At 43.8% G+C, this 25,000-nt stretch overlaps 1 protein-coding gene across 10 annotated transcripts in view; it reads right to left on the bottom strand.

The window, feature by feature from the left end:
• Positions 1–25,000, bottom strand: part of camta1a (calmodulin binding transcription activator 1a) — a 293,919-nt gene that overhangs the window by 24,211 nt on the left and 244,708 nt on the right. For 9 of the 10 annotated variants that reach the window (XM_031290222.2, XM_031290212.2, XM_031290214.2 and 6 more), the window contains 5 exons: positions 13,954–14,107; positions 9,302–9,442; positions 6,353–8,664; positions 2,279–2,405; positions 763–897 (listed from right to left, as the gene is read on the bottom strand). In XM_031290222.2, the coding sequence (XP_031146082.1) occupies positions 763–897; positions 2,279–2,405; positions 6,353–8,664; positions 9,302–9,442; positions 13,954–14,107 (2,869 nt within the window). The remainder of the gene's footprint in view (positions 1–762; positions 898–2,278; positions 2,406–6,352; positions 8,665–9,301; positions 9,443–13,953; positions 14,108–25,000) is intronic. The other variant, XM_031290219.2, reaches the window with a different exon arrangement.

The raw sequence follows: 25,000 nt of genomic DNA, 5'->3' as shown, positions 1-25,000 counted from the left end.
CATATCATAAAAATACAATTCCAATAAAAGTTGATAAATAATAATATTAAACTTCTGTCCAGCCGTATTACCAACAAAAGGTGCTATCCAACAACTCTTATAGCAAGGTTCTGAAGGTTCTTACCTACACTCACTTACACTATCTCTACACATACTGTGTAAACAGCCAAATCAAGGATCTTGCCATGACCGAGGACCAAAGAACCAGCATGTTTTATGGCTAGAAACACACAATTATATATCCAAGTCATTATCTTCTTGTTATCGTTCAAGCTTTGTAGCCCTGTCATTCTGATATATGAGCTGTAACAACATTAATCCCTGAATATTTGTGCAGCACAAACATGACAATGAACAATGAACAAACAATGTGTGAGTTAAACTATCTATTTAATTGCATACACTGTAAAATGTATGTACATGGATAAAAAAAGAAGTAAAAATGTATCTTTTAGCAGTTTCCTAAGCATTTACCAATATCCTGCAGACTTGTTTTGCTCCAGGGAAAGCTGTGACAAATTAGTTTAAAGCAAAGCTAGAGAGAGGATTTGTAATGCATGATGGTCCAGCAGATCATTAATCAAAATGAACTATTAAAATCAATAAGGCCACAGGAGATTTGGAGAGCCAGACAGAAGAAGAATTTGGATATACATAAAGAAGTAATGAGTAAAGAAAACAGAGAGGAAGAAATGTCAGCGGACAGATAGTAAGAGTCAGGACGAGGGACCAAAGCTAACGTAACACAGAGGAGAGACCTACCATCCAGCGAGAGCCAGTCGTGCTGAGATGATGGCAGTGAAGGAAGAGCGCGGGCCTTGTACTCAAACACCACCGAGTTGGATATGATCTGGTTACTGACAGCCACCTGCAGCGTCACCAGACCTGTGTCATGCGCTGGAGAGCGAGAGGATAATGAGAATCCAGCACATATAAAGTATACACAACAATGTCACTATTATGTGGCCAGATTTAACTGGCTCAATATTCCATGCACGACTACTGTCAGTGTAAACAAAAAATTACAATTTAGGGCTTAAATCACATCACTACATTAGAATAATATTAACATTATTTCAGCGACTCACATGATGCCACATGAGGCTTAACCTCCTACATCTTTAATTTATTTGACTAAATACATTTTAGACAGTTTGACAGACATACAGTAGCTTTTGACATAGGACTTAACAGTCTGCGACAGCTAAACACTGGTTTAGATCAGGATTGTTTTCGCTCATTGTTACAAAATTTACTTGGACATTTAGTATTGTTATATCTAAATGTTAAGATTAATTTAAAAAAAAGCAATTCATTTACATTGATGGAGTGCTGGTATCATGTGGGTGTATCTGTGTGTACGTATATCTGTGTGTGTGTGTGCATGTGTGTGTGTGTGTGTGTTTAGGATGCATATATTTTTACTCCCTTGTTACATTGATGGAGTGCTCAAACAGTGAACATTCCTAATATGAGTGTGTATGTGTGTTCATGTGTTCATTTGTCCGGGAGGGAGCGGTGGTGCTTAGGTTTTGTTATTTTATATATATATATATATATATATATATATATATATATATATATATATATATATATGCATTATCCTGCATTTTGTATATTTTGTGATTTTTCTCTTTTTGTTATTATTGTCATATAAAAAAATATAATATAACATATATAAATATATATAGATAAGCCTGCAATTTGTATATTTTGTGATTTTTCTCTAAGTACATACTTTTTTTTATTGTTGTCATATAAAAAAAAACAAGTCGTAGTTTTGGTTGTAAACTTTGTGTGTTGTTTTCAATAAACATTTGATCGCAAAAAAAGGGAAAAAGCAATTACTTCCCTTAAAAACAATGTGTAAAAATCAATAATAAATACACAAAACATCTTGCTGACCAGATCACGAGATCACCCACATATTGTCAACCTGCAGGCTACTACTTCAAACAAATAAATGAAAGCTAATGATATGCATGAAAGATACAATATATGTTTATTGGTACACAAAGAACTAAGCACCACAACCCTTCCAACGCACCACCCTGAAAGCAACAACATAGAAAACGAAATTGGCCTTTTAGCTGAAAATCTAAAAAATGAATTGCCAGTAGTAAAATCATCTCATCTGATGGTTTATGAATAATGGGATGGTGAAATCTCCTCATCAACATCCCTTTCTTTGATGTGTGTGTGTGTGTGTGTGTGTGTGTGTGTGTGTGTGTGTGTGTGTGTGTGTGTGTGTGTGTGTGTGAGCACTCTCCTGTCCTACCTGGGCAGTAGCAGCGCAGCACCCCTGGTTGGATGAGAGAAGCTGGGACTGAGATCTGGTCAAACAGACAGCTGTAGTTTGAGCTGGCCTCTTGCCAGGGCCCAGTGATCAGCACCTTAACTCCACCCTGAAAAGAAGGGCACATGGGTAAAACAAACTTATATTAGCCTACAATTACCAAGTCAGGTTTAAGTATCATTGCTTACATTATTTGTTGTTACTCTGCCATCTAGCGTGCAAAGATAAGAATGACACGGAGGAATAGAAAACAACTCTGATACTGATCTCTGCTGCCATCATGTGGATACGCAGAATCATTTCACTAGATGCATTTTTCTAAAGCACGCAACATTAAAATATTGTGCTGCCCTCCAGAGGTTGGAGGAGGGTATTACTGCTAACAACATGAGTGTAATACTGCGAAGACTGTACATTACATGATGTCAAAGGGGAATTTGATACACATTATATTAAGAGGTCTACATATTTTCGGTCAAATATTTAATTAAAAATGTTAGTTTTAGAACTCAAACTTCATCTAGAATTCTGCTTGTCTCTCGACTGTTTCATGTTACATTTATATGTCAAACATTCAGCTGATGCTAGATGCTATTGTCCATGCTTATACACTTCCTCTACTGTGACTGGTGGTATATTTTTCAAATTCAAAACCCAGGCCTCAAAAGTATTTGCAGACATGCAGTCCTCATCTTAATCTGAAAAGAAAAGTAACATTTCACATAACCATGCCTCTTCCATTTTCCTTACTTTTGATACAATCAACCACTTTCATTTCCCGTAAGTATTCTCCTATATGGACATCATTGCTTTGGCTGCTGTACTCAAAAGATATCTGTCATTCCCAAATCAGTTTGAGAAGTTTCAATGGCCATTTTGACACTTTTGTTTGCCTCTGCATGGGAAAACTTGCTATTGGAATACAAATGCAAGGACATAGGTATATATCTATATACCTACAGTATGCCTTAGGAGCTGCAGACGCTACTACACTTCATATATGTATATATATATATATATATATATATATATATATATATATATATATATATATATATAGGCAAACTATAGATGAAATATTTTTTTTAAACCCAAACAACATAAAGAAGAGGTTGCAGTATGTTTTTCAGCCCCGAGTAGTGTCTGCAGCTCCCTAAGGCGCCAGTATACTTCATCATCAGAAGTGCTTGTGCTTGCTTGGAGGAGGGTGTTGCTGCTGACAACATAATTGTAATACTGACAAGACTGTGCATTACATGATGTAAAAGGGAAATTTGATGCGCAATATATTAGAGGTCTAAATATTTTTGGTCGATGTATTCTTGTTTTTAGCTGTATGTATCCTTTATCTCTTGTGTTTATCTCTATTGCACCTTCTGTTGTGGCACTCACAATATCATTGTATGGGTCTCTGTCCAATGACAATAAAGGTTTATCTTATCTTACATATAGGCAAATTATGGATTAAATTATTTTTGACCCAAACAATATAAAGAAGAGGTAGTAGTGTGCTTGTCGGATGGTCGAATAGCTTTGGAAATGCCCTCCCCCCACACCTTTCCAATGTCGGATAAGGGGGCTGTGTCCGACCACTTCTGTTTCTGAAAACCAACGATCTGACTTTTAGGCCCAGTTCACACTGTGATTGGCCACATGTGCAGAGGTGAGAAAGTAAGCTTGGAATTTCTCTTATACCTCTCTTTTTTTCATTTGTTGCACTCATTGTGTGTACAACAGACTGCAACATTGGCCCAGCTAGAGTGAACATATTGGAAACAAAAACAACCTAAGGAATCCAGTGGTATCAACCATGATATGCTAGCTTGTCTGGAAGGGGGCTAAATAATGCTAGAAATTTGGGCAAAATTTTGGTAAGGGAAAAACTAGAATGGCCATTTTCAAGGGGTCCCTTGAACTCTTACCATAAGATATCTAAAAGAAAATGGGTTCTACCCAATAGTCTTTCCTTTACAGACATGCCCACTTCATGATAATCCCATACGTTTTTGGGGTAAAAACCATGCCGCCGTTTTTCTCATGTAGTATAAATGTGTTATTTTTGCCTATTCTAAAAATAGTGTGTTTTAATATTTCTGCATTCCGGGTCCCTAAACAGTCTTGGAATTGCATTAATTGGATATCACTGAAAAGCCGAGACTCTTGTGGATTCAATACGTCCAATTGTATTCAAGTCTGATGTTAGTCCCTATAGAAGCCATGTCATTGTGAGACAATTTTTTCAACAATTGTTAATATTATATACAGTGCTGCTCATAAGTATTCATACCCATGCTAAAGTTGACTAAAAAGAGGAATAAAAAAATCATCTTTTGGAAATTGATCTTAATGCCTTAATTACAAAAATGAGGAAAAATCCAACCTTTTAAGGACACCAATTTTTTTGTGAATGAATAATGTATTGTAAATAAATAAATGTTCTTCCTTAAAATACAGGGGCCATAATTATACATACCCCTATGTTAAATTCCCATAGAGGCAGGCAGATGTTTATTTTTAAAGGCCAGTTATTTCATGGATCCAGGATACTATGCATCCTGATAATGTTCCCTTGGCCTTGGGAATTAAAGTAGCCCCACATCATCACATACCCTTCACCATACCTAGAGATTGGCATGGTTTTATTTCAGTTAGCCTAATAGCTGGTTTGATTTGCATTGATATGGATCTTATCTCAGTTAGCTATTAGGCTAACTGAAATAAAACCATGCCATACATTATTCATTCACATTCAGTTGGATTTTTCCTAATTTTTTTAATTAAGGCATTAAGATCAATTTCCAAAAGATGATTTTTTTATTCCTCTTTTTAGTCAACTTTAGCATGGGTATGAATACTAAGCAACACTGTACGTATATGTATATGTTATAGGATAATCAGAGCCACATGAAACTTAACAACCCCAAACTAGAGACCTAGGCCATTTGGCGGATGTATGGCTTTCCTAGGTATATTGACAATACGAGGGTTTCTAAGCAGTTTCCATAAGTGCTCGCCATCCAATTACAGAAAAATTCAATTCTTACAGAAATCTCCAAATTAATACCAAATCACAGCATGGGTTTTTCTATGTTGTTCCTCAAGGTCTTGGTGTCTTAATGTGTTTTTTTTGGAGGGATTTACGATTTAAAAAATGGCTCAAGTTTGTACCAAATCTGTGTAACAAATGATCCACCCATAAATTGCTGCAACAACTTATGAGACATATGTGAGAATGGGAATGGCCATCATACACTTCCACTGTAATGTTCTAAGACCTTATACACAATTTATTTTAATGAATTAATGCATTATTTCTTATTTCTGATTAACGAATAAAACAACTTGACACTCAGTGTTGAGCTGCATCTCAAATTAGTCCTCATGTCACAGCTTTCAGATGGTGTAGACCACTTCCATGTGGCTTATACTGCTGACCTTTTATCTACCTCTGAACATCCCGCCACCCCACCCCCCACCCCACCCCCCACCCAGACCCCTCTAAAAATAGGGGGCGGAATGCTAAGAGGTTAAGTCTGGCTGTTACATATCTAGCTGCACATTATCTAAACCTCTTCACTGTAAGTGAAAATGGTGAAGTTTCCTGACCTGTCCATTAAAATAATTGTAAATTCATGAGAATCCAATGGCAGCAACAGTTTAGTTAAAAATTACCTTTGATTGTATTCTTCTTCTTCTTCTTCTTCTCAAGTCTCTCTATTTTGTTTATCTCAAAATAAATAGTGTTCATAATTGGGCTAAACTTAACCTATGTACCTATGTTTTCCTTTGTATTCTTGTGTCTTTTATGTATTGTATTTCATTTTATTGTGAAGCACTTTATGATTTTTATCTGTGAAAAGTGCTATATAAATTAACTTTACTAACTTACTTATTTGAAACCTGTTTGGCTGCTCTAGTTCAAAATGCAGAAATGAGTCTTAAAAATCTGTTACATTACAGCACTGGCTGGTACGTAAAATGTTATAACCAAACAGAATTATTTGCCAAAAAACAAACAAACACTGGTTATGAAAAATAAAGAGCCCTGTCACTCACCTCGGGGTAGGACCACTCAGGGGAGTAGTCAGTGACCATGAAGAGCCGGCCCGTGGCCTGAAGCATCCCCAGAGCCCCCTGGGCTACAGCTGCAGACACCACCTCTGCTACATTCATGTAGGACAATGAGCCTGGCTCTCCTGTGTTTCCCGCTGCTCCAGCCCCTCCACTCAGAGACTGGGGGCTGCAGCAGGGTTGAAGGCAGAGCTCTGAGGGGCTGTAGCCAGAGCCCCTGGCCCCTCCATCTTCCTGGCCCTGCTGGGGGGCCCCACCAGCTGTGTTCTGACTATCAGAACTGTGGGATGTGACAAGCTGGTGAGCATAGAGGGCCCCTCCAGCTGACATGGTGGCTCCACTGCCATCCACTGAGATGAAGTCATTGATGAGGTCAGAGAACTGGTTACCAAAAGAGATGTCAAAGTGATCCAGACTGATCTCCATGCCGGTCCCTCCTGCTCCTCCGTTACTGGCCGCGCCACCCAGGCCTTGGTGGCTTCCGACAGCATTGTAGAGTCCCTGGACCATACTCGTGCCTTGGAGGAGAGGCTGCAGCTGCTGTTGCTGCTGAGAGCGGTTGCTGCCATCGCTGTTGTTGTTGCCATTGTGAATTGCTACTCCTTCTCCTGCACCTCCAGTCCCTCCTCCGCCACCGTCCGAGGCCTGTTGCAGGTAGTGCTCTGCGCCCTCGCCGTTTCCTGCACCACAGGCCTGAATGTGGTCTCCCGGCTTGAGTAGATTATCAGCTCCGTTCTCAGTGGCTCCGGCCTGAGCTGAATTCACATTGCCCGGTTGCTCTAGACCCACCACCTCCTCATGCTCAGTGCCCAGCCCAGGAAAGCTCCCCTGGTACTGTAGCAGCTGGAGAGAGCCAGCCTGGCCAGGGCCCTCTGTGGGTGAGCCTCCGTTGCAGTTGGCCCTGTGCTGGCTCTGGTGGGCCTGGTGATGATGGTGGAGGTGGCCGTTGCTGCCAGGAGAGTCCGTCTTCACCACTTGCAGCCCCATATAAGCCCCAGAGTCATGGGAGTTGTGCTCCATCAAATGTGTTTTCTGGCCCATACTGGGCCTCCCCTGCTGGGCCTGGCCGGTCTGAGAAGAATCCTGGAGGAAGAAGCTGGGTGAACGGTTCTGGTGTTGCATGTGAGGACTGGACATGGTCTGACCATAGCTCACTGTGGTAGCGCTGGAAGTATAGTCCTGCTTGGCATCAATAGCACTGAAATCCATCTGCTCCAGGGTGGTGCTGGGACTCAGCCCCCCACCAGAAGGAAGCAGGGAGCCTGCTGCTGTCAGAGTAAGGCTACCCTGGCCTGAACCAGCACCAGATGACACAGACACCCCGCTGCCGCAGTTCACTACTGGCCCCACCTGGTAGCCACTCTCCTGGGCCAGCTGCTGCTCAAAGGATGTGTCTTCTGTCTTGATATTCTTTACCAAAGCTGAGCTGAAGGTGTATCCATTGTCTGACATGGGAGGGGAGCGCTGCAGACTGCCGTTGGTGCAACTGCTGCCACCAGAGGAAGATGAGGTTGAGGAAGAGTTGCCCTCCGTCTTCATTGCACTGCCTCCATAGGTCTGGCCCTGTTTGGGGTTGTTCAGGAAGCAGTCCGGGTCAAAGTTCATATTGGTCTCTGGGATTTTGATGCTTCCAGCATCCAGACTGCTGGAGAGCACCAGTTCCTCAGAAACCCCAGCTGAAGACAGCATGGCCAGGCTGTCTCCTGCCGCGGTAGTCCCAGGTTCCCCTACTCCTCCACTGGGGAAGGCAAATTTGTGACGATCAGAGGTCACAGACAGCACCAAGCCCTGTGACGTGGCATCTGCACCCATTAGGTGAGTGTTGGGACCCCCGGTTGGAGACATGCTGTAGACAGGGTCTCCAGTGACCTCAGACATAAAGACACTCTGGGACAAGCCAGACATGACAGAGGCCACGTGGCTCATCCCTGTCACCACGGGGCTGTCAGCCATGTCTGGGTCGCTGTTGAGGCCGCTGCTGATTGACACAGGGGAGTTCTGCGTGGTGTCAGGGACCTCAACCTGGTTGGTGGATGACACCTCTGTGCTGTTCTGGTGCAGCAGGACGGGCTTGTGGACTTTGCCATTCCGTTTCTCCCTGGCACTGCCCCCTCCGCCTCCTCCCCCAGAGCTTTTGCCTCCGCCATGGGCACTGTGCTCGGTCTTCCCCTCCGACACATCGTTGTTTTGTACCTCAGAGTGAGCACTGCTGTAGCCCCCTGAGCGGGGGTCCACCTTAGGGGAGATGATGCGGTGTTTGGCGCTGTTGCATTTGTGGTGCACACTGCTCCCAGCACCTATATGAGGACAAACAGAGAAAAATAGGTTGAGGATTTGGATGGGTAAGGGGGGGTTACAAGGGGAAAAAGAAAAGACAAATACACACTATTGATTTTTGTATACCTAAGAATTGGGCAAGGAGCAGAGACAAAAGATGAATGATCTGTTTGTTTTTGTATTTATCAGTTTGTGAAAGACGATTTTCTCCTGGGATGATCAAACTAGCCTTTCTTTTTAGTATACATTGAGTTTTGCATGCCTTGTTACCTTAAGTGATCAGAAATGAAAACGCAACTGGGGGTTATCCAGAGTAATTTGTTTTAGAAATTAGTAAACCACTGCTCTACATGCTTTTCCTGAGTGACAGCCTATAGTGGAATTACACAGCTGAAAATATTTGATTGATTAGCATAACATTCGGGAACAGCTGGGCTCTTTCAGATATGGCCCTGACACGATTATCAGTAAAAAAAATAAGCCAATAACCCTAAAACTCAATTTCACTATAAATCGCCTACCAATAAAAGACCTTAACCACCTTCTCTGATCTACCATATAACAAACAGTATCTTTATGGCCTTTTTTGTTTCTCTTGCTGAATTTCCAGATCTCTCTTGAGAACAAACTCCCTCCCACCCACCCACTAGCCCTTACCCAGGGTGCCCGTGCAGAGGCAGTTGTGAGTCCGGGGAGGTGGCTTAGTTTGGTGGCTGTCCAGAATCTGTTGCACTAGCTGCTCCACTGAGAAGCCAGAGCTGCTGTTCCCATTGCTGCAAGTCCACTTGATGCCATGAACTGCCGGGAGAGAGGAGGAGACAGAGATGTCAGCTAGCCCAACAGACCACCAGCCACGCCAACCCCTCGCCCAGCCTCTGCCTTTCCTGTCTATCTGCCAGTATACATCATGCTGCTCACTGCTCACCTCTCTAAAACGTCAAAGTTACCATGGTACAATAGAGAAATTCATATTTCAGTTTATTCCTGAAGAGAAACAAACAACCCACTGACTGGCCTCAGGAAAAATGGTACTGTAGTTTCATTAGTAGAATTTGAGTGGCACTACATTGAAATATAACTATATATAACAACTCTGAACTCCAATATCCTTTCTGCTTTTCTCTGTGTCTTGTTTCCTTATTCCAGAATTGAACAGTTGCTTTTCTCTAGTCTCTCCTTCTGTACCTGTGCACTTTCTGTACTGCACTGCTCATTCTCTATTGTGCCTCTTTCCCTCCCACGTTTCAGTTTTTGTTGCCCCTCTGTGGCCTCCTCTCTGTGAGTGCTGATGAAGGAGACGGCAAGCGCAATCCTTCCACCCTCACCCCGACCTATGACTCTGTTCTGACGGTGAAAGCGTCTAGTGAGAACCGTCACCTAGATGCTGCTGGATCTGCTGCTGCTGCACCAAGGAAAAAAGAGAGCCTTTTTCCTGTAAAGCTCCACTCTCTGCCTCAGTCACACCTTGCTAGCAACTCCTAATATTTTCCATCGCTCCACTTGCTAACCAGAAACCACTATTGATGAGACAGACAGTGGTTTTAGTGGCTGAAAGGTAGTAGGAGACACCACTGAGTGCTGCCGTGCTCAGGCTTTCAACCGGAAAAAAGTTAATATTTGAGAAGTGAACCATATTTAGACAAACAAACAAAATCAAGCCTGCTTTAATTCAAGTTCCCTTCACTTCAGTACCTGTTTTGGTTAAATATGCAAGAGAGAGAGAGAGATAAAGAGAGTCAGGTTTAAAAACAGCCAGAATTTGCTTAGTGCATGTCTGTTTGCATATGAGATAAAAGGAGATGAAAACAGCGTAAGAGGGTGAGGCCGGTAATGCAGATTAAAGACAGAGCTAGTCAAGGCGAAGTGAAAAAAAAGCCGGGAAACAGAATTGGATGACTGTGATAGGGATCTAACTTGAAAGCTTTAAGATCCTTTGGCGGATAACAGGCTAGTCACCAGCAGATGTCAGTAGAACTGCTGTGATCAAGCTGAGATCATACGCTCCACAGACAACTCACTGTGGCAGGTTATAGAAACATAAACAGGGTTCAGTTTTGATCTGTTACAAAGTCAGATTTGTTCAGCCATTAATCTAGAGTGAGTGAGCTGAAAAAAAGATTGGACACCAAATGTGACGGGAAAGTTTCTTCAATGTCACTATAATTACTGCACATATAATTGTGTCTGTCTGGAGATCCCATTAGACAGTGTGGCATGAGTCACCATTCACCTCCTGACAGTGTGTAATGCAAACAGTACAAATGAGATGATTCTAGCAATACTGACACAGAGATGATAGGGCCGCAGGAATACTAAAAACGCTGTCATGAATCCCTAACTGTGACAAAGCCAGTAAGGAGGCTGCAGGACAGCAGAGCATCCGTTCTGCTGATCCGACCCAGAAAGGGTGACAGAGCAAGAGTGAGAGCCTAATGCAACAGCTTACATCCACAATGTAGTGCCATCCCTATTTGTCCAAACAATCTTGTCTCCCTTCCACCCTGATCCCTCATGCCAGACTTGCCTCGGCCTCATCGAGACGGACGTCACCACCAGAGGCTCTGGGTTGTTGACGTAAAGTTACCACCGTGTCTGCCTGTCTGATCTTCTCACTGAGGGTTATGTTCCAAAGCAGACATGACAGGAGCAGTGCCACTAGGTTTAATCCCAGTGGCAGCAACAGCAGAGGCACCAACAACAACCCAGTCACATCACCATCCTGATGACTGCATCCTGTCATGAGCAGCATCCCACAGCCATAATGACAAACACAGTTGATGTGTAGGACACACGCATATCCCATCTAGTTGCCTCTGCACCATTGGGCACTATATGGGACAGTGGAGTACAATAGTTTACATGATGGCCAGCCCTGTCTGTCTTGCCTTAGTCTGTTCTTCTCCGGCCCTGGCTGTCTAGCCTGGAGACAGGCCCTCTGTCTGTCTGAGTGTTTGTTAAAGCCGCTCATGCGCTATCTGTCAGTAGGCTAGGGGCATAGCTGGGGAGAGTGCTGCGTGTTTATAGCATTAGACCAAAAGAGTGAATCAAGCTGGCTGCCTTGTCCATGGAACTGTAGCGTGACTGAGTAGTGATGCCACTCTCTTACCCCCGTCTTCACTCCCTTGCTGCTTCTCTATCTCATCAAACACCACAGGGCGTTAAGGAAGAAGGTCAAACAAGGCCATGTTTCACAGAGATAATATTTGAACTGCAATGTGCGAGCATCTGTGCGTGTGAAAGTGTTTGCGACCGAGAGCACAAGTGTGTGTGTGTGTGTGTGTGTGTGTGTGTGTGTGTGTGTGTGTCGTGGGGAGACAGAATAAGCTCAACTGATCCATGAAATCCACATTTTTCTTTGTTTTGTTTTTTTGTATCATTAGAGGTGTCAAATGGTTTGCGCACTGAAATATCGTGAAGAGAATAACAAAAGGGAAGAGCAAGACGGAAGAGGGCAATTATATCGCAAAAGATGACAATGCTCTGGGAAAATAACTATTTGATATTAAACTAAGGGTTCGTGTGCTGACATAAATCAGCTCATGATATAGGAACCATAATGGTTATTTAAGAAACATTTCTTAACATACAGGCACACATACCGCATATGACCCAGTGCCAAACATACTGTACTGTACACTCATGCAATCTTGCATTCTGCACACAATACTTAAACTACAAAGTCTGATGGTTTTGAACATTCCTGATGAAGCAAAAAAAATAATGGAAATCTGTCCTGCTAGTTTATCTATACAACCTCTGAGGAATCCAAGAACTTCTGCTGTATACAGATAAATTATCCATAGCACTGCACACATATTATAACATTCCTGTGCATTGCAATTAAGAAAAAAAACATATCTACTAAAAGATATGTTGCATTTTCTAAGATATAGGTCAGTCTGGGAATAAATTCACTATATGTTAAGAGCTAATGTATAATTTAAGATTACATTATGCATGGATAATACAGCATGACTTCATCACAAGTCCTTGCTCCCTACATTGGGACAGGGGTTGCTATCTCACAGGACCACTAGATGGCAATGTTGCTCCATCACTGAGCTTGTGTTGGCATGCTGGCTGTTCCAGGGAAAAGAGAGAGGGATAGAGAGGAGAAGAAAGATTGAAAGCAAAGAAGAGAAGAGAAAAAAGCAGAAGAGTTTTTTTGTGCTTTTTATGTAGCCCCCTCATGTAGCCTGGCAGCTAGAAGGCATCTCACACTCACCCTTTTTTGTCCCAACAACTCCCAAAGTTAATGACTTTACATATTACTGCAAATGGTGCTTGGTTTTTACATTAAGCCACAGATCTAATGATTACAGTAGGCCGTTGTTGTTCAGTGGCTGTCCTGAGGTAAAGTTTTATGTTAAAATATGTCCTAAAAATGATAGCAAGCAGAGCAGTGAAGAGGATAACAGTACAGTGTAGCCAAGACCTTAGTGATGATGGTCTGGATTGCCTTGTCAGTATGCAGCCAGCATGCGCGTGTGCTTGTAAAGCTGCTGACACATTCCTCTTTACCTGGCCACATCTCCAATAATTGGCCATCGGAATATCAGTCACAGCCCTGCTGGACCCTGCCAGACACACCCGAATGACAGTGTGGTTGTTAAAGGTATCTTAATAGCTGTCTGAAAGATTTCCAATGCCCTACAAGGTACCTATTTGGCTATTATCATCATCATGACTTTTTCCAAAACATTGCCTTAATCTTTAGGCAGGTCCAGAGACTCATAAAAACACATAGTGCACCTCACAGAGCATTAGTAAAGCTGATAACAACAGGGATGAATCCATTGTGGGGGAGAGAGACAGAAAGAGCCAGAGAAGGGGTGGAGGGGGGATTTCTGGTGAGTCAGACATTCTTGCTCCCGCGCACTAACATGAATCAATAACCAGTTTGCTGCCCTCCTCTGCCTTGACTTCCTTCCTGGGCCAGAGAGGAGGCGCACTCTCAGCCTGGCCAGAGTGGTGCCAGAGGTCTAGGGGAAGAGCTGAACTTTGACCCGTAACTAGTGGATGGCTCCAGGAAGAGCACATACTCATATAACAGTGTAGGAACATTGGCCGAAGATGCTGTCTGACTGAGGTGCTGAGGGCACTTAGTGTACCAGCTATCAGCAAATAGGACTTGACATCATATCCTCAGACAAAAACAACAACCACTATGTTTAGTCTTCCATGCATGTAGACATAAAAACTATAAAGGCCTTTTTAGAGGAGACGGCAACTGTTTATATTAAAGATTATGAACAATAGTTAAGACTGGGTTGACAATAATTGATGAATAGGATTATTTAATTACTCACACATGGGCTTGAGCTGACCGATCAGCTCCTCCTTCGTCCACTTGGCCCACTCCTTCTTGTCTGTATTGATGGAGCACAGGATTGGACCGCATGGTTTCCCACAATCCTCAATAGCTGGAACATTCAAATAGTGGACGAGCACAATATCAGGGTTCTGCGGAGCAAACAGAGAGGGAGGGAGGGAAGGGGAAGGTTAGACAAGATGACTTTATGGATAGTCTGTCTGAGAGCATGGTTTCTTGAGGACATACAGTAAATGCAAAGAGTGGTAGCAGCGCACACTGCGGCTCGGCTGTGAGGGCTTTTATGTGGAACATGCCAGCTGGTCGGTGAGAAGTAAAATGTTGCTGAACTATTAACACTGGATGGTAACCCTCACACACGCACAAAAGAGCCGAGGGACAGAAGAGTAAATGCACAACCCAAAACACAACCAGGGAGTAGACCAAATCTGGGATCAGAAATCTGCAATAATCTCACTCATTATGTGCCTATCTCTATCGCCAAATGTGTCTGTGTTTGGATGTGTATACTAGTGTGTGTCATTTACATGCATATTTGTGTGTGCATATGTGTGATAATTACAATGTGTGCTCATGTAACACACTTATGGCTTTTTGTCAAGTCCTCCCACATGGTGAGTTGATGCCCTCAATTAACTCTGCCTGTATTTACCAAGTCAAAACTCAACAATTTGCTGCCTGAAAATTGTTACTGGGTTACCTCGGCAAATTCCCTAAATTGACAGCTTATGAATAATAGGTAGCATTTAAAGGAATGTGCTGGCGTGAATAACATCAATTTGCTTCTGTAATCATGAAAAGCTTTGATTACCGAGCATGGCAAAGGCTCTCACAAGGAATGTTCTTGTTTCAGTCCTTATCACGTCCAATTTATTATAAACATCCGGGTGCCACTAAGCTCACACAAACTTAACACACAAATTAAGTACAATATCCCTACGGTGACACATAAGATAAAAATAAAAGCTATGCAGCCAAGGTATACAGTATATGGAAGAAAAATTGTCATCAGATGAAAAACACAAGTAAAAGGACACACAACACCCTACTTACACGCATGTACTTGCATCTAAATAAGAAGCAAGAATAGACAAACCAACAAACACCTTGATAGAGAAAAATGCTGTGACAACACATGTGTGACTGCAGTTTGAAGCTTCATCAGTACTAAGTGGCAAATAAATCAGGGTGCTGCTACTGTAGGTCTGTGCTCCCTCTCAGTGTGTTCCATTAATCTACGACTACACCCCCCTCTCCCTCCCTCCTTCTCCCTTTTCATCAGACATGGGTGTGGTTGGGGGCAAACAGATCCAAAGAAACAATAATTTCTTTGAAAAATATCCCAAACGTACCAACAACTACCCCCCCCCCATTTTAATGTGTTAGGGCAGCCACAGTAGTGGAACAGCAAAAACTAGTATGTAAAGCAGTCTCTGGAGGACAGATGACCTCCGTCCAACACTATCACCAGGAGCTGGACAGTATGTTATCTCACTGCTTCCCTTGTCCCCTGTCATTGGTATGGACACTAGGCGACGACTGCTGCCCTGTTTGGATGGAGATTGCACAGGGCGATGTGTGATGCTCCCAGATGGCATCACCAGCTGTGTCAATAGCTTAGAGATGCCCTCAATCTTTACTTGAAGTGAGAGCGCCAAATGTAGACAGCTTCATAGACAGCTTCATTCATTTATGATCATACATTAACATATGTGGATGTATGGGAGTGCATGACGGGAGTGAACACGTATTAGACACACAGTTCACACATAAGTGTGTGCAGACACACAAGCACAGACACACACACAAACAGACTGAGCAAGGACAAAGTCATTATCATTCTGTAACACACACATATGATACTCACAAGAAACACAAGAGTTAGCTTTACACAATCATACATGTGGATACGCACAATCTCCTACTTCCAACACCCACACTCCCAGCTTCTCTCACTCACACATAGCCACATCAATATGCGTACACACACACACACACACACACACACACACGCACACACCGAGACCATGTGGCAGCCTTAGAGCTCATCTAAACACAAGTCATCTGTGTCACCGTGCTTTACTATTAGGAATCTTCTATCTGTCTGTCTGGAACATTTGCTCTCTTTTCCCATTGTTGTTTTGCTTCTTTCTCTCTTCTCACACATTTAACAGTTCTCTCCCAATGTATGCCCACCTCTACTCTGAGAGGAAAACAACACAATGAAAATGTAAAGCATCACATAAATCTATCAGGATGGTAATTTAATTTAGTTTCCTGCTGGCTGCTTTCTTTTTCCACAGTGTAATATCAGGAACTAGTTATCTAGGAGTATGGGGAAAACGGCAGAGGGGGAACTTTTTGCTGGATACGATTTTCCAGAGAAAATGAAATCTCATTAACTTATTGATTAATTGTGTAATGTAGCCTTTTGGTTGTGTTTTCACTCGTTTCCCTTGCGGGTCTCAAGGCAGCTTTCCAGTCTCACTTCCGCAGTAAAAGGGAAGACTGGGATTCAGTTGCAGGAGCCTGTGGTGGGCATGTGGGTGAGGATGTGAAGCTGTGTTGGTCTGATACTATACTGATACTGTGTGTATGTAAGCTTGAACCTATAAATACATACATGTCAGCATGTTGGCCATACCTGTAAGCATGCGTGCCAACCATTTCCATGTTAAGGCCTTTTAAAGCATGAATGCATCATGCATATGTAAAATGTAGCATGTCTCCAGCCAGCATTTTGATGTTGCTGTGCTGTGTTAATGTTTACTGCGCCTCCCTAGAACAGATGGATAGATGTTGAGCTAATTACTAGCAGAGTCTTGGGGAGTCAGCCATGGGGGCGGAAGGCCTGCTGAGTGGGTGGTGGTGTGCCTTCCTACCCCTCCTTTCACCACTCTCTCTCTCTCACAAGCAAACACAAATACATCAGCATACAAAGGCATGCTTGAACATGAAAAAAAACACCACACAGTCATGCACACGCACATATTCACAGTCTAATCTAATAAACATTAAAAAGTTCACATTCACACTTATTCACACTTATTTACACACACACACACACACACACACACACACACACACACACACACACACACACACAAGCGATATGCAGGACATCGCCATCGCAACCGGAGGATAAAGGTGCTCTTGTAGCCAGGCAACAGGTTTCTCTGGCACCCACGCACTTAGAGGCAACCAGGGTTCCTACGATCTCTCAGTGACTGCCTACCTCGTCCTGAAGTCATACAGCCTGTTCTACTACAAGAAAGAGACTCGCTAATGGAGCCGAAGACAAAGTCGGAGTTTGATGTCGGCGGAGACGTATACAATGACCTTCTACTTTTTGCTGAATGTGAGGTAGTGAATGTGTACGGTATGCTGAGCTGCAGCTAAAATAGAGCTAATTGACACTTGAGTATGAAGCACATCTATTGGTAGAATCTGGTATGAGTGGTCAAGTAATGTGCTCCCTGTCTTAGTAAGTCTCTGTGACCCCGCCGCTCACCTGGAACACCTCCATGTAGCCGCTACTCCAACAGCCCCACCATTGCTCATTAAGAGACAGAGAGCAAGAGAAAGAGGCAGAGTTTGAGAAAGAGATACATGGAAAAAGAGAGACAGAGACAGAAAGAAGATGAGAGCAACAGCTCTTATATCGGCAGGCAGCTCTGCTCAACGGTTGTACTCTACCGTAGTAGGCCTAGCTTTCACAACCAGTGCACAGGAGCGATAAGAACACCATTAACATGAAAGGATATTAATTGAGAGGGGATGCTTCATGCAATGTGGATGAGCCTGGGAGTGCAGGAGGAAACCTTGTTCCTCTCTGATAAAAAAAAAAAAGCCCACACCCAGGAATAGAGGCTTCAAAGCCTGTCATAGTGAAGGAAAGAGCAGAGCAGCCAGGGCCTTAGGTATGGGAAAAAAGCGCTTTTTCCACTTTTACTCTGTGGAAGGAATGGGGAAAATAAGCAAAGGAGGAAAGATATGAGACAATCCTTCATGGAAGAATTGAACTAGCAGGCTACAGGGATATCCATTTCAATACAAAATATCATGGAAGCAGGAACAGTCAATTGTTTTGTCACAAACATTCAGCATCAAGGCATAAATACAGAGGGGAGATGCATGTGTTGGTGTATTTGTGTTTGTGGATGTATCTGGGCCTTTATGTATTTGCGTCTGCCTACATTAAATTATAAATAGCGTTTGAATGAGTGTCTAGAGGCAGATTTCTGTATGTTGGCTGGCGTGCGTACATCAGTATGCATGCAGAATGAGTGCAATGAGCTGTGAGTGTGAGACTGAGTGGATCTGCTATTTTGACTGCATATTCATGCTGCGTGTGTTTGCAATGCACATTAGAATGTGTGGTGTGCATCTTTGCAAATGTCTGTGCAGTTTGACGTAGAACACCTGTGTACTATATGCTTGTGTTTCATGTTGTGTGCTGTGGTCCGCTGAACGGGTACAAAGGGTTATTAAGGCTCTGCTCTCTCGGCTGTGTGGGGGCAGTTGCCCTGGCAGTGGCATAGTGATGGATGGCATGGGGTGCCAGTCATTAGGCAGCCTCCTGGCCTCTGGCACTGAGGTTGCACTCTTAAACACCGACCTCCCCCGCCTGTCCCCAAACACCACTGCTCATTTCAAGGTCAGCTGCCTCTGTGGTGCTGTAAGTTCACCTCCACGAGGCACAAGACTTCTTCCTTTTGTTTGGAACCTTTATCGCTCAGTGCCAACGGGTGTGTTTTGGAATGTGGGGGTGGCTGGCTGGCTGGTGCCTTGCCGTGTGCAGACACACAGAACCACACACGCGCACGCGCACGCACACACACACACACACACACACACACACACACACACACACACACACACACACACACACCGAGGTAAACAAACCCCATGTCAAACCCTCCCAAAAAAGCAGCAAACAGCCTGAAGCTTCTGTTGAGGTGGCAGAGCAATCCCCTATCTCTCTGGGTCCTCTATGACAAACTGGTTGTTTAAATGTACCCAGTTTAGAATCCAGAAACTGTAATTGGGGTGTCTGGAGTCAACGCTCAACTTAACTGCCACAGTTCACCCTCTACTGCACCCGGCTCTCCACCAACTGCAACACTGCCTGAGCGGCAAGCTAAAACGATGCCCGATGTGGGTACCAATCCAGGGCTAATAGCCAGTTTACAGAGAGTTTCTTCATGTGAATTGCCGCGATTGACCCGTCCAAGGTCTTTGAGGAGGACGGCAGAGCAGGAGGCACAGCAGGAGATCCTGATTTAGAGAATATTGATACTCCACCTCTTTACCTCCACTACCTAGTGTATTGGCTGGGAGACATGAAAGGTAGAACTTGGAACTTTTGAGGAACAGGAAGAGGCCAGCATGTTTGAGTGTGTTTCGGAGGAAGCCAGGGGCTGAGGCCTGTGATGTTTAATTCAGTAGCACATAATCACCACGATGGAGTTGAGAGCGGGGCTTTAAATAACTCAGCTTAGAGGGGCAGAACTGCTTCACTCTGGGTGGGGGAATGCAAGTCTGTGTGTATGAGTGTGTGCGTATGTGCATGTGTTTGTGCACTTGTGTGTTTAATTGTGCAGATATGTGAGTGCATTTCGCATTTCTGTGAGTGAGTATGCAAGAGAGTGCTCCTCTATTTTTGTGCGTGGCTCCTCCCTGCTTTGAAATATTTTATTTCTGCAGTGCACCACAGTAAAAAGGTGGAGTGTGTATGCTGCTGTGCAAAGCATCTGCATGCATTACAATAAAAGTGCGAAAGGCCAGTATTCAGAACCTGAATATGGAGGAGCATTCTGGATGCCAAGCAGGCAGGCAGTAAGTCAGGCGGTAAGCCGGGCAGTGAGGCATTGAAGCCCCTTTAGCTTCCACAACTCAGCTCACAGTTTACAGCCTCCTTATTTTTCCTAAGGCCCTTTCAGAGTACACTGCCCTCTCCATTAGTTGTGGTGGTCCCAAGTGAGAGGCCACGCTGCCCAGGGGCAAGCTGAGAAAGGGCCATCAGGATCCCATCCAGCTGCCATAATGGCCTTGGCTGAGCCCATGGCACTGATCCTAATATTCAGTGGCCATCCAGGTGACACAATTCACACTGGAATAAAAGGATGGAAAGGAAGTCTCTGAGCTTTCTCAGACACAGGGAGGATTTAACCGTGTGCTCTCTCTTTATAGTTCTTTTCTTTTGTTTCCACCTCAAAATAACCTCTCAACATCTGGCTCTCTCTGAGTCTGTTCCACTCTCTCATTTTCATTTTTTCCTCTGAGGGCATAGTGCAATTCATTTGGAGGAGGAAAACACAGCTAATGCCATCTCTCCCTTCTCCCTGTCTTCTGCTCTCGCTCCCTTTCATATCAGTGCCGCGTCTGATTTGTTTGTGTGCGTCGTCTTTCTCCCCGTGCCAGTCGACAAGGCGTGCTATTTATGTGCCTCTGCCCGTGTCTGTGAGCGAATCAGGACTTCAAAGGAGCAGCGGAGGGGAGATGTGCTGGTGCATTTCTAAACAGGGAGTCACAAGGAGGACTGATGTGTGTCCAGCAGCAAGACAGTCCAACCTGGCCACTATCTGCTTCTGCAATGGCCCACTGAACAACAATAGATAACACCGGTTGTCAGCATCAACAACAACAACAACTGTTGAGGTTATAACAGAAAACAGACCCAGCCAAAGACAAACTAGTAGAGCATAAATGCACATACATGTAGATATGTTCTCACACTACACATGCATCAAGAGACTTACACACAATGACAACAGCAATGGCCACAGGACTGCTGAGCCTGTGTGCTCTGTCAAGCATGGTGAGGGGCTCATTATTATTACTGGGCTGGATACTGGAGCAGCCCCAGAGCTCAGCTTGGCAAGACCTCTCTCTGGAGACACACACTGGCCTCTACACACACACACACACACACACACACACACACACACACACACACACACACGCACTATACAAATGGGTAATCAAATGTCTGCCCCTGGGAAAAAAATGCTCAAATGGTTTTCTAGCAACAAATGGTGTGTATTGGGTCCACATGAAAAATGAAAAAATAAAGACAGTGTGCATGTGTGGTTTTGTGTGAGACAGAAAGAAAGAATGAGGTTGAGATTAACAGGACATATTAGAGAGAGATAGAGGAGTTTATCGGGTGAAGTACGGAGTGGTCAGAGATAAGAAATCGTGAATGCAATATGAAAAGGTAATGAAGAGAGAAAGAGAAAGGGCGGCCATCAGAAGTCTGTCAATCTGATCAACAAAGACAAGCATTTCCCCAGCCTCTCTACAGGGGCAGTGTTGACTGCGAGTTGATCCATGGAGCAGGTCCACAGACAGTTAAGGTCATAGGAATGTGTTATCAAATCACAGCTCAGAGAGAGATCATCATGGGAATAAATGAGTATCTTACACACTGTAACAAATATGTTGCAGCACTGCAGGGGAGGGGATTATGCAAGAACCAAAGCATAAGCTCTAGAAAGCGGCCTAAAACACAGTGCTGCATATCACACCAGGTTCAAATGCAAAACACAGGGGGTTGTGCTCTACCAAAGTCACACAATCAGGTGAGTGTAGTGGTTTGTAAAATTGCTGCAGAGCACTGTACAAAGAGGCGTAGTTGAATCGCTTGGGCTCTAAAGAGTTTTTTGATCATTGCAGAACACTGTAACTAAAACACAGCAAGTCCTCCTTAAAAAATGATTCAACAAAAAGACAGTTTCATTTTATTTGTTTATCTGTGTGCATGTGTGTGAAATGCGAGGAGCAAAGCAGCGTGTAATACTGTGCGTGTGTTTCCATAAGATACTAGTGTGTGTGCATGTTTGGTACATCTGTATGTGAAAGTGTGTGTGTGTCTGTGTGTGTGTGAGAGGTAGTGAGAAGCATACTATCTCCATCCAGCAGCTGCCACAAAGAGGCTTCCCAAAACAAGCGCAGGGCCATGACAGAGACAGAGCGACCGCAGCCTTCTGGTGGTGTAATAGGAAATTAATTGAGACCATCAATATGGTATTAATCATTAAAGCACAGGTGCTGAGGTGGCACTTTGCTGACTGCTCTACTGTTGGCAGCACTCACATACACACACAGTAAAAGTTTGACCTGCTGTTTTGCAAAAATGTAGGTGGGGACAAATAAAGAGAGTAGAGACCAGTGAAAATGAGAAAAAGCAAGTCTGTATCCTCCGTTGAAACCGTTTTTTTTACACAGCAATCCAAGGGCATTCGGCCTAGAAGGCGGTTAGTGTTCACCTCTTTTCAGCTCCCTCCGATAGCGACTAAATAGCGAGACAGAAATTGAATAGGAGTGCGTATTCTGAAAGATGTTCAAATCAGAAAATGACAGGTAAATTTGGGGAATATTCATCAACTCCCTTGGAAGCCATGTTTCTTATAACACATAATCCTTCGTGAGGCAAAGCACAGTGAGGACTGGAGTGCCGATGTTAATCAGCCAGAGGAGAGCCAAATTGCAGAAACTACATTAAGCTGTTAAGCACACCACGTCTACAAATTATTTGAGGTGTCTCACTGAGATGAATGCTTCTTCTTATGAATAATACATCACACACATACACACAGACAAAACGCAAGCAACACGGTGTGCGTCTCTTGCTGAGACGGTGCGACAGCTGTGCAGGATGGGGGTTCATAGTGTATGGCAGAGTTCGACAGTGAGATATTTCTAACACTCTCTTCGGACTGAGTGGAGTCCAGCATCAACTAGCCTCCATCGACCCTTTACAGAAAACCTTCACTACCTCATGTCTGTCAGTGTCAAGGTTGTGCCTATGAAATGTTTATGATTCAGGAGCAGTAGATAAGATGGAGATTGATCTGGATTGAAAGGCAAATAAGATTGCCAAAGCCCAGAGTCAGCTGAAAAGCAGGCAAAGGGGGGAAGAAAACGATAGTAAGAGGAGAAAATGCATTAACACAGGTCTGGCCCTGCACAGAGTAATGAGTACTTCCTCGACACACACTGAATACTGGGAGAGAATATGGACACACCGTCATGACCAGCTGATTAATGCCGTGTGTGTATGAGTGTGTGTGTGTGTGTGTGTGTGTGTGTGTGTGTGTGTGTGTGAGTGAGCGTGAGCGTGTGACTGTGTTTGATCTGTTTTCCTGATTGCTGCCATGCTTGAGACTTGCAACTCTTGACTTCTGACACTCTCCTTGTTCTGTGGTGTTTGGAAAGCTGGACACACCTAAAGATGCTATCAAAAAAGAGCAGGTTCATTCAGGCAATTTGCTGGCCAAGATTTAAAATCTATAAGTTTGACTACACGCAGTTGGGGAAAGTACTATATATAAAGTTTTTTATGTTAACAAAAGTGACACTTGGTAATTACTAGCCACAAGCACACCGTGAAAATAGGACTTCATGGGAGAATAGGAGGCTGTGGCTCTCTTTAACACCCTGGCGATAAAATATCAGCTTTGATTTACGATGTCTAACAGTGGAACAAAAGGGGAAATGATCATCAAATAGATCATTTTTCAAAGGCCAGAGGAATGATGGTGCATGCATTAATATGTGTATTTGTGTGTTTGCGTATGGAACGGATGGAAGGATAAGATCCTTTGATGTATCTCCCGATGGCCCTGGCCAGCTTGCAGGAGAGGAACAGAGCAGAGGCCACCAGAGAGTTGGGGCCTGAGCCCTGGGGCCTGTTCTTTCCCTCCCCCTCTCAGCCTGCCTTCCCCTCCCTCCTCTGATCAATACTGTGTCCTAATCACTGAGGACAGTACGGTAGTCCTCTCTGTCTCTCATCGCCTCTCTCACTTTTTCTTCTCATGGTTTTACAACCTCAGCCTCGGCCATGCTTTTGCCAGCTAGCATAAATGAAGTGCACTTGTGTGTTCCTCTGTGTGTATGTACGTGTTAGTGTTTATGTGTTCATATGTGTCCACACACATTCTGCCAGTGTTTCTATGCATATTTGTAAAAGGGAGTCAGTTTGAGTGTCTGTAAATACGCGTACAGGCTTATACAAGGCTGTTAAAATGTGTGCATGTGTCTGTGTACAACAAGATAAGAGAATATCCTTGAAAAAAGCAACACCAACATAAACCCCAGTGAATTATGAGCAGCGTGCATAAACTTGAATAATAACACATCCCCTCATTTCGGTGGCTTTATCCCAGTTATCTAATTGCCTGTGTCTTTTTTTTCTTTCTTTAATAAACTAATGAATGTGGCTCGGTTGAGGCCTGGAATCATATAGGCAGCAATAAGTAGCACTGCTTCAAACCCCAAACGGCATCAGAACAGCTGAATAATTTGTAGGAGAAATAATTAAAGGGCAGAAGAGCAGGCATCAATCCTGGAACACTGACGGTGCCCTCGCTGGAAACTACCTCACCCAGAAGCCAAGGCTCCATTAGGTATTGTCTGGGGCCTACAGGCTAATTTGTTTGCATCAATAATACATTCAAAGGATTTATCTAACTTGCAAATGAGTGTTCATTTACTGGTCCAAGAGGCAGGGAAGAGAGCAGGCAGCAGGAGAGAAGGTGTGAAAGGTTGAAACAGCTGGTTGGGGCTATCTGGGACACAGTTAACTCTTTGCTAGGCAAAAGGATGGTGGTCCATATCTTACAGTTAATCAGTAGTATTCAGAAATAGTTCGTTCTGACATGCTTGGCTAACAGCCAGAGTTTATGTAGGGCACAGAGAGGCCAAGGTGCTGGTGACCAAGCCTTGGAAAGGCATAAAAAATCAAGCAGAGAGCCCCCTCACAGCCACAATGTATTACCTGCTGCGCCGACTTTTCTCTGATCATATGCCAAATGACAAAATGACAAAGAGGAGTGTATGTGTGTGTCTCTGTTAGAAGATGGGAATGTGGCATTAGTGAGACATGGTGGGCTGTCCTTGGGGGACCCTGGGAACCCCACCGCCCTTTGATCTCTGTACTATGCCGTCTCCCACAGGTGATAGCAGGATGTGTAAAGCCAAGAGAAGTGGAAAGGAAACAGGGGGGAGATGGGGGGGGAGAA

Source organism: Sander lucioperca, chromosome 12, assembly GCF_008315115.2.
Source record: "Sander lucioperca isolate FBNREF2018 chromosome 12, SLUC_FBN_1.2, whole genome shotgun sequence".
NCBI lineage: Eukaryota > Metazoa > Chordata > Actinopteri > Perciformes > Percidae > Sander > Sander lucioperca.
The sequence above is the reverse complement of the archived record's forward strand: the minus strand, read 5'-3'. Positions and strand labels throughout refer to the sequence as shown.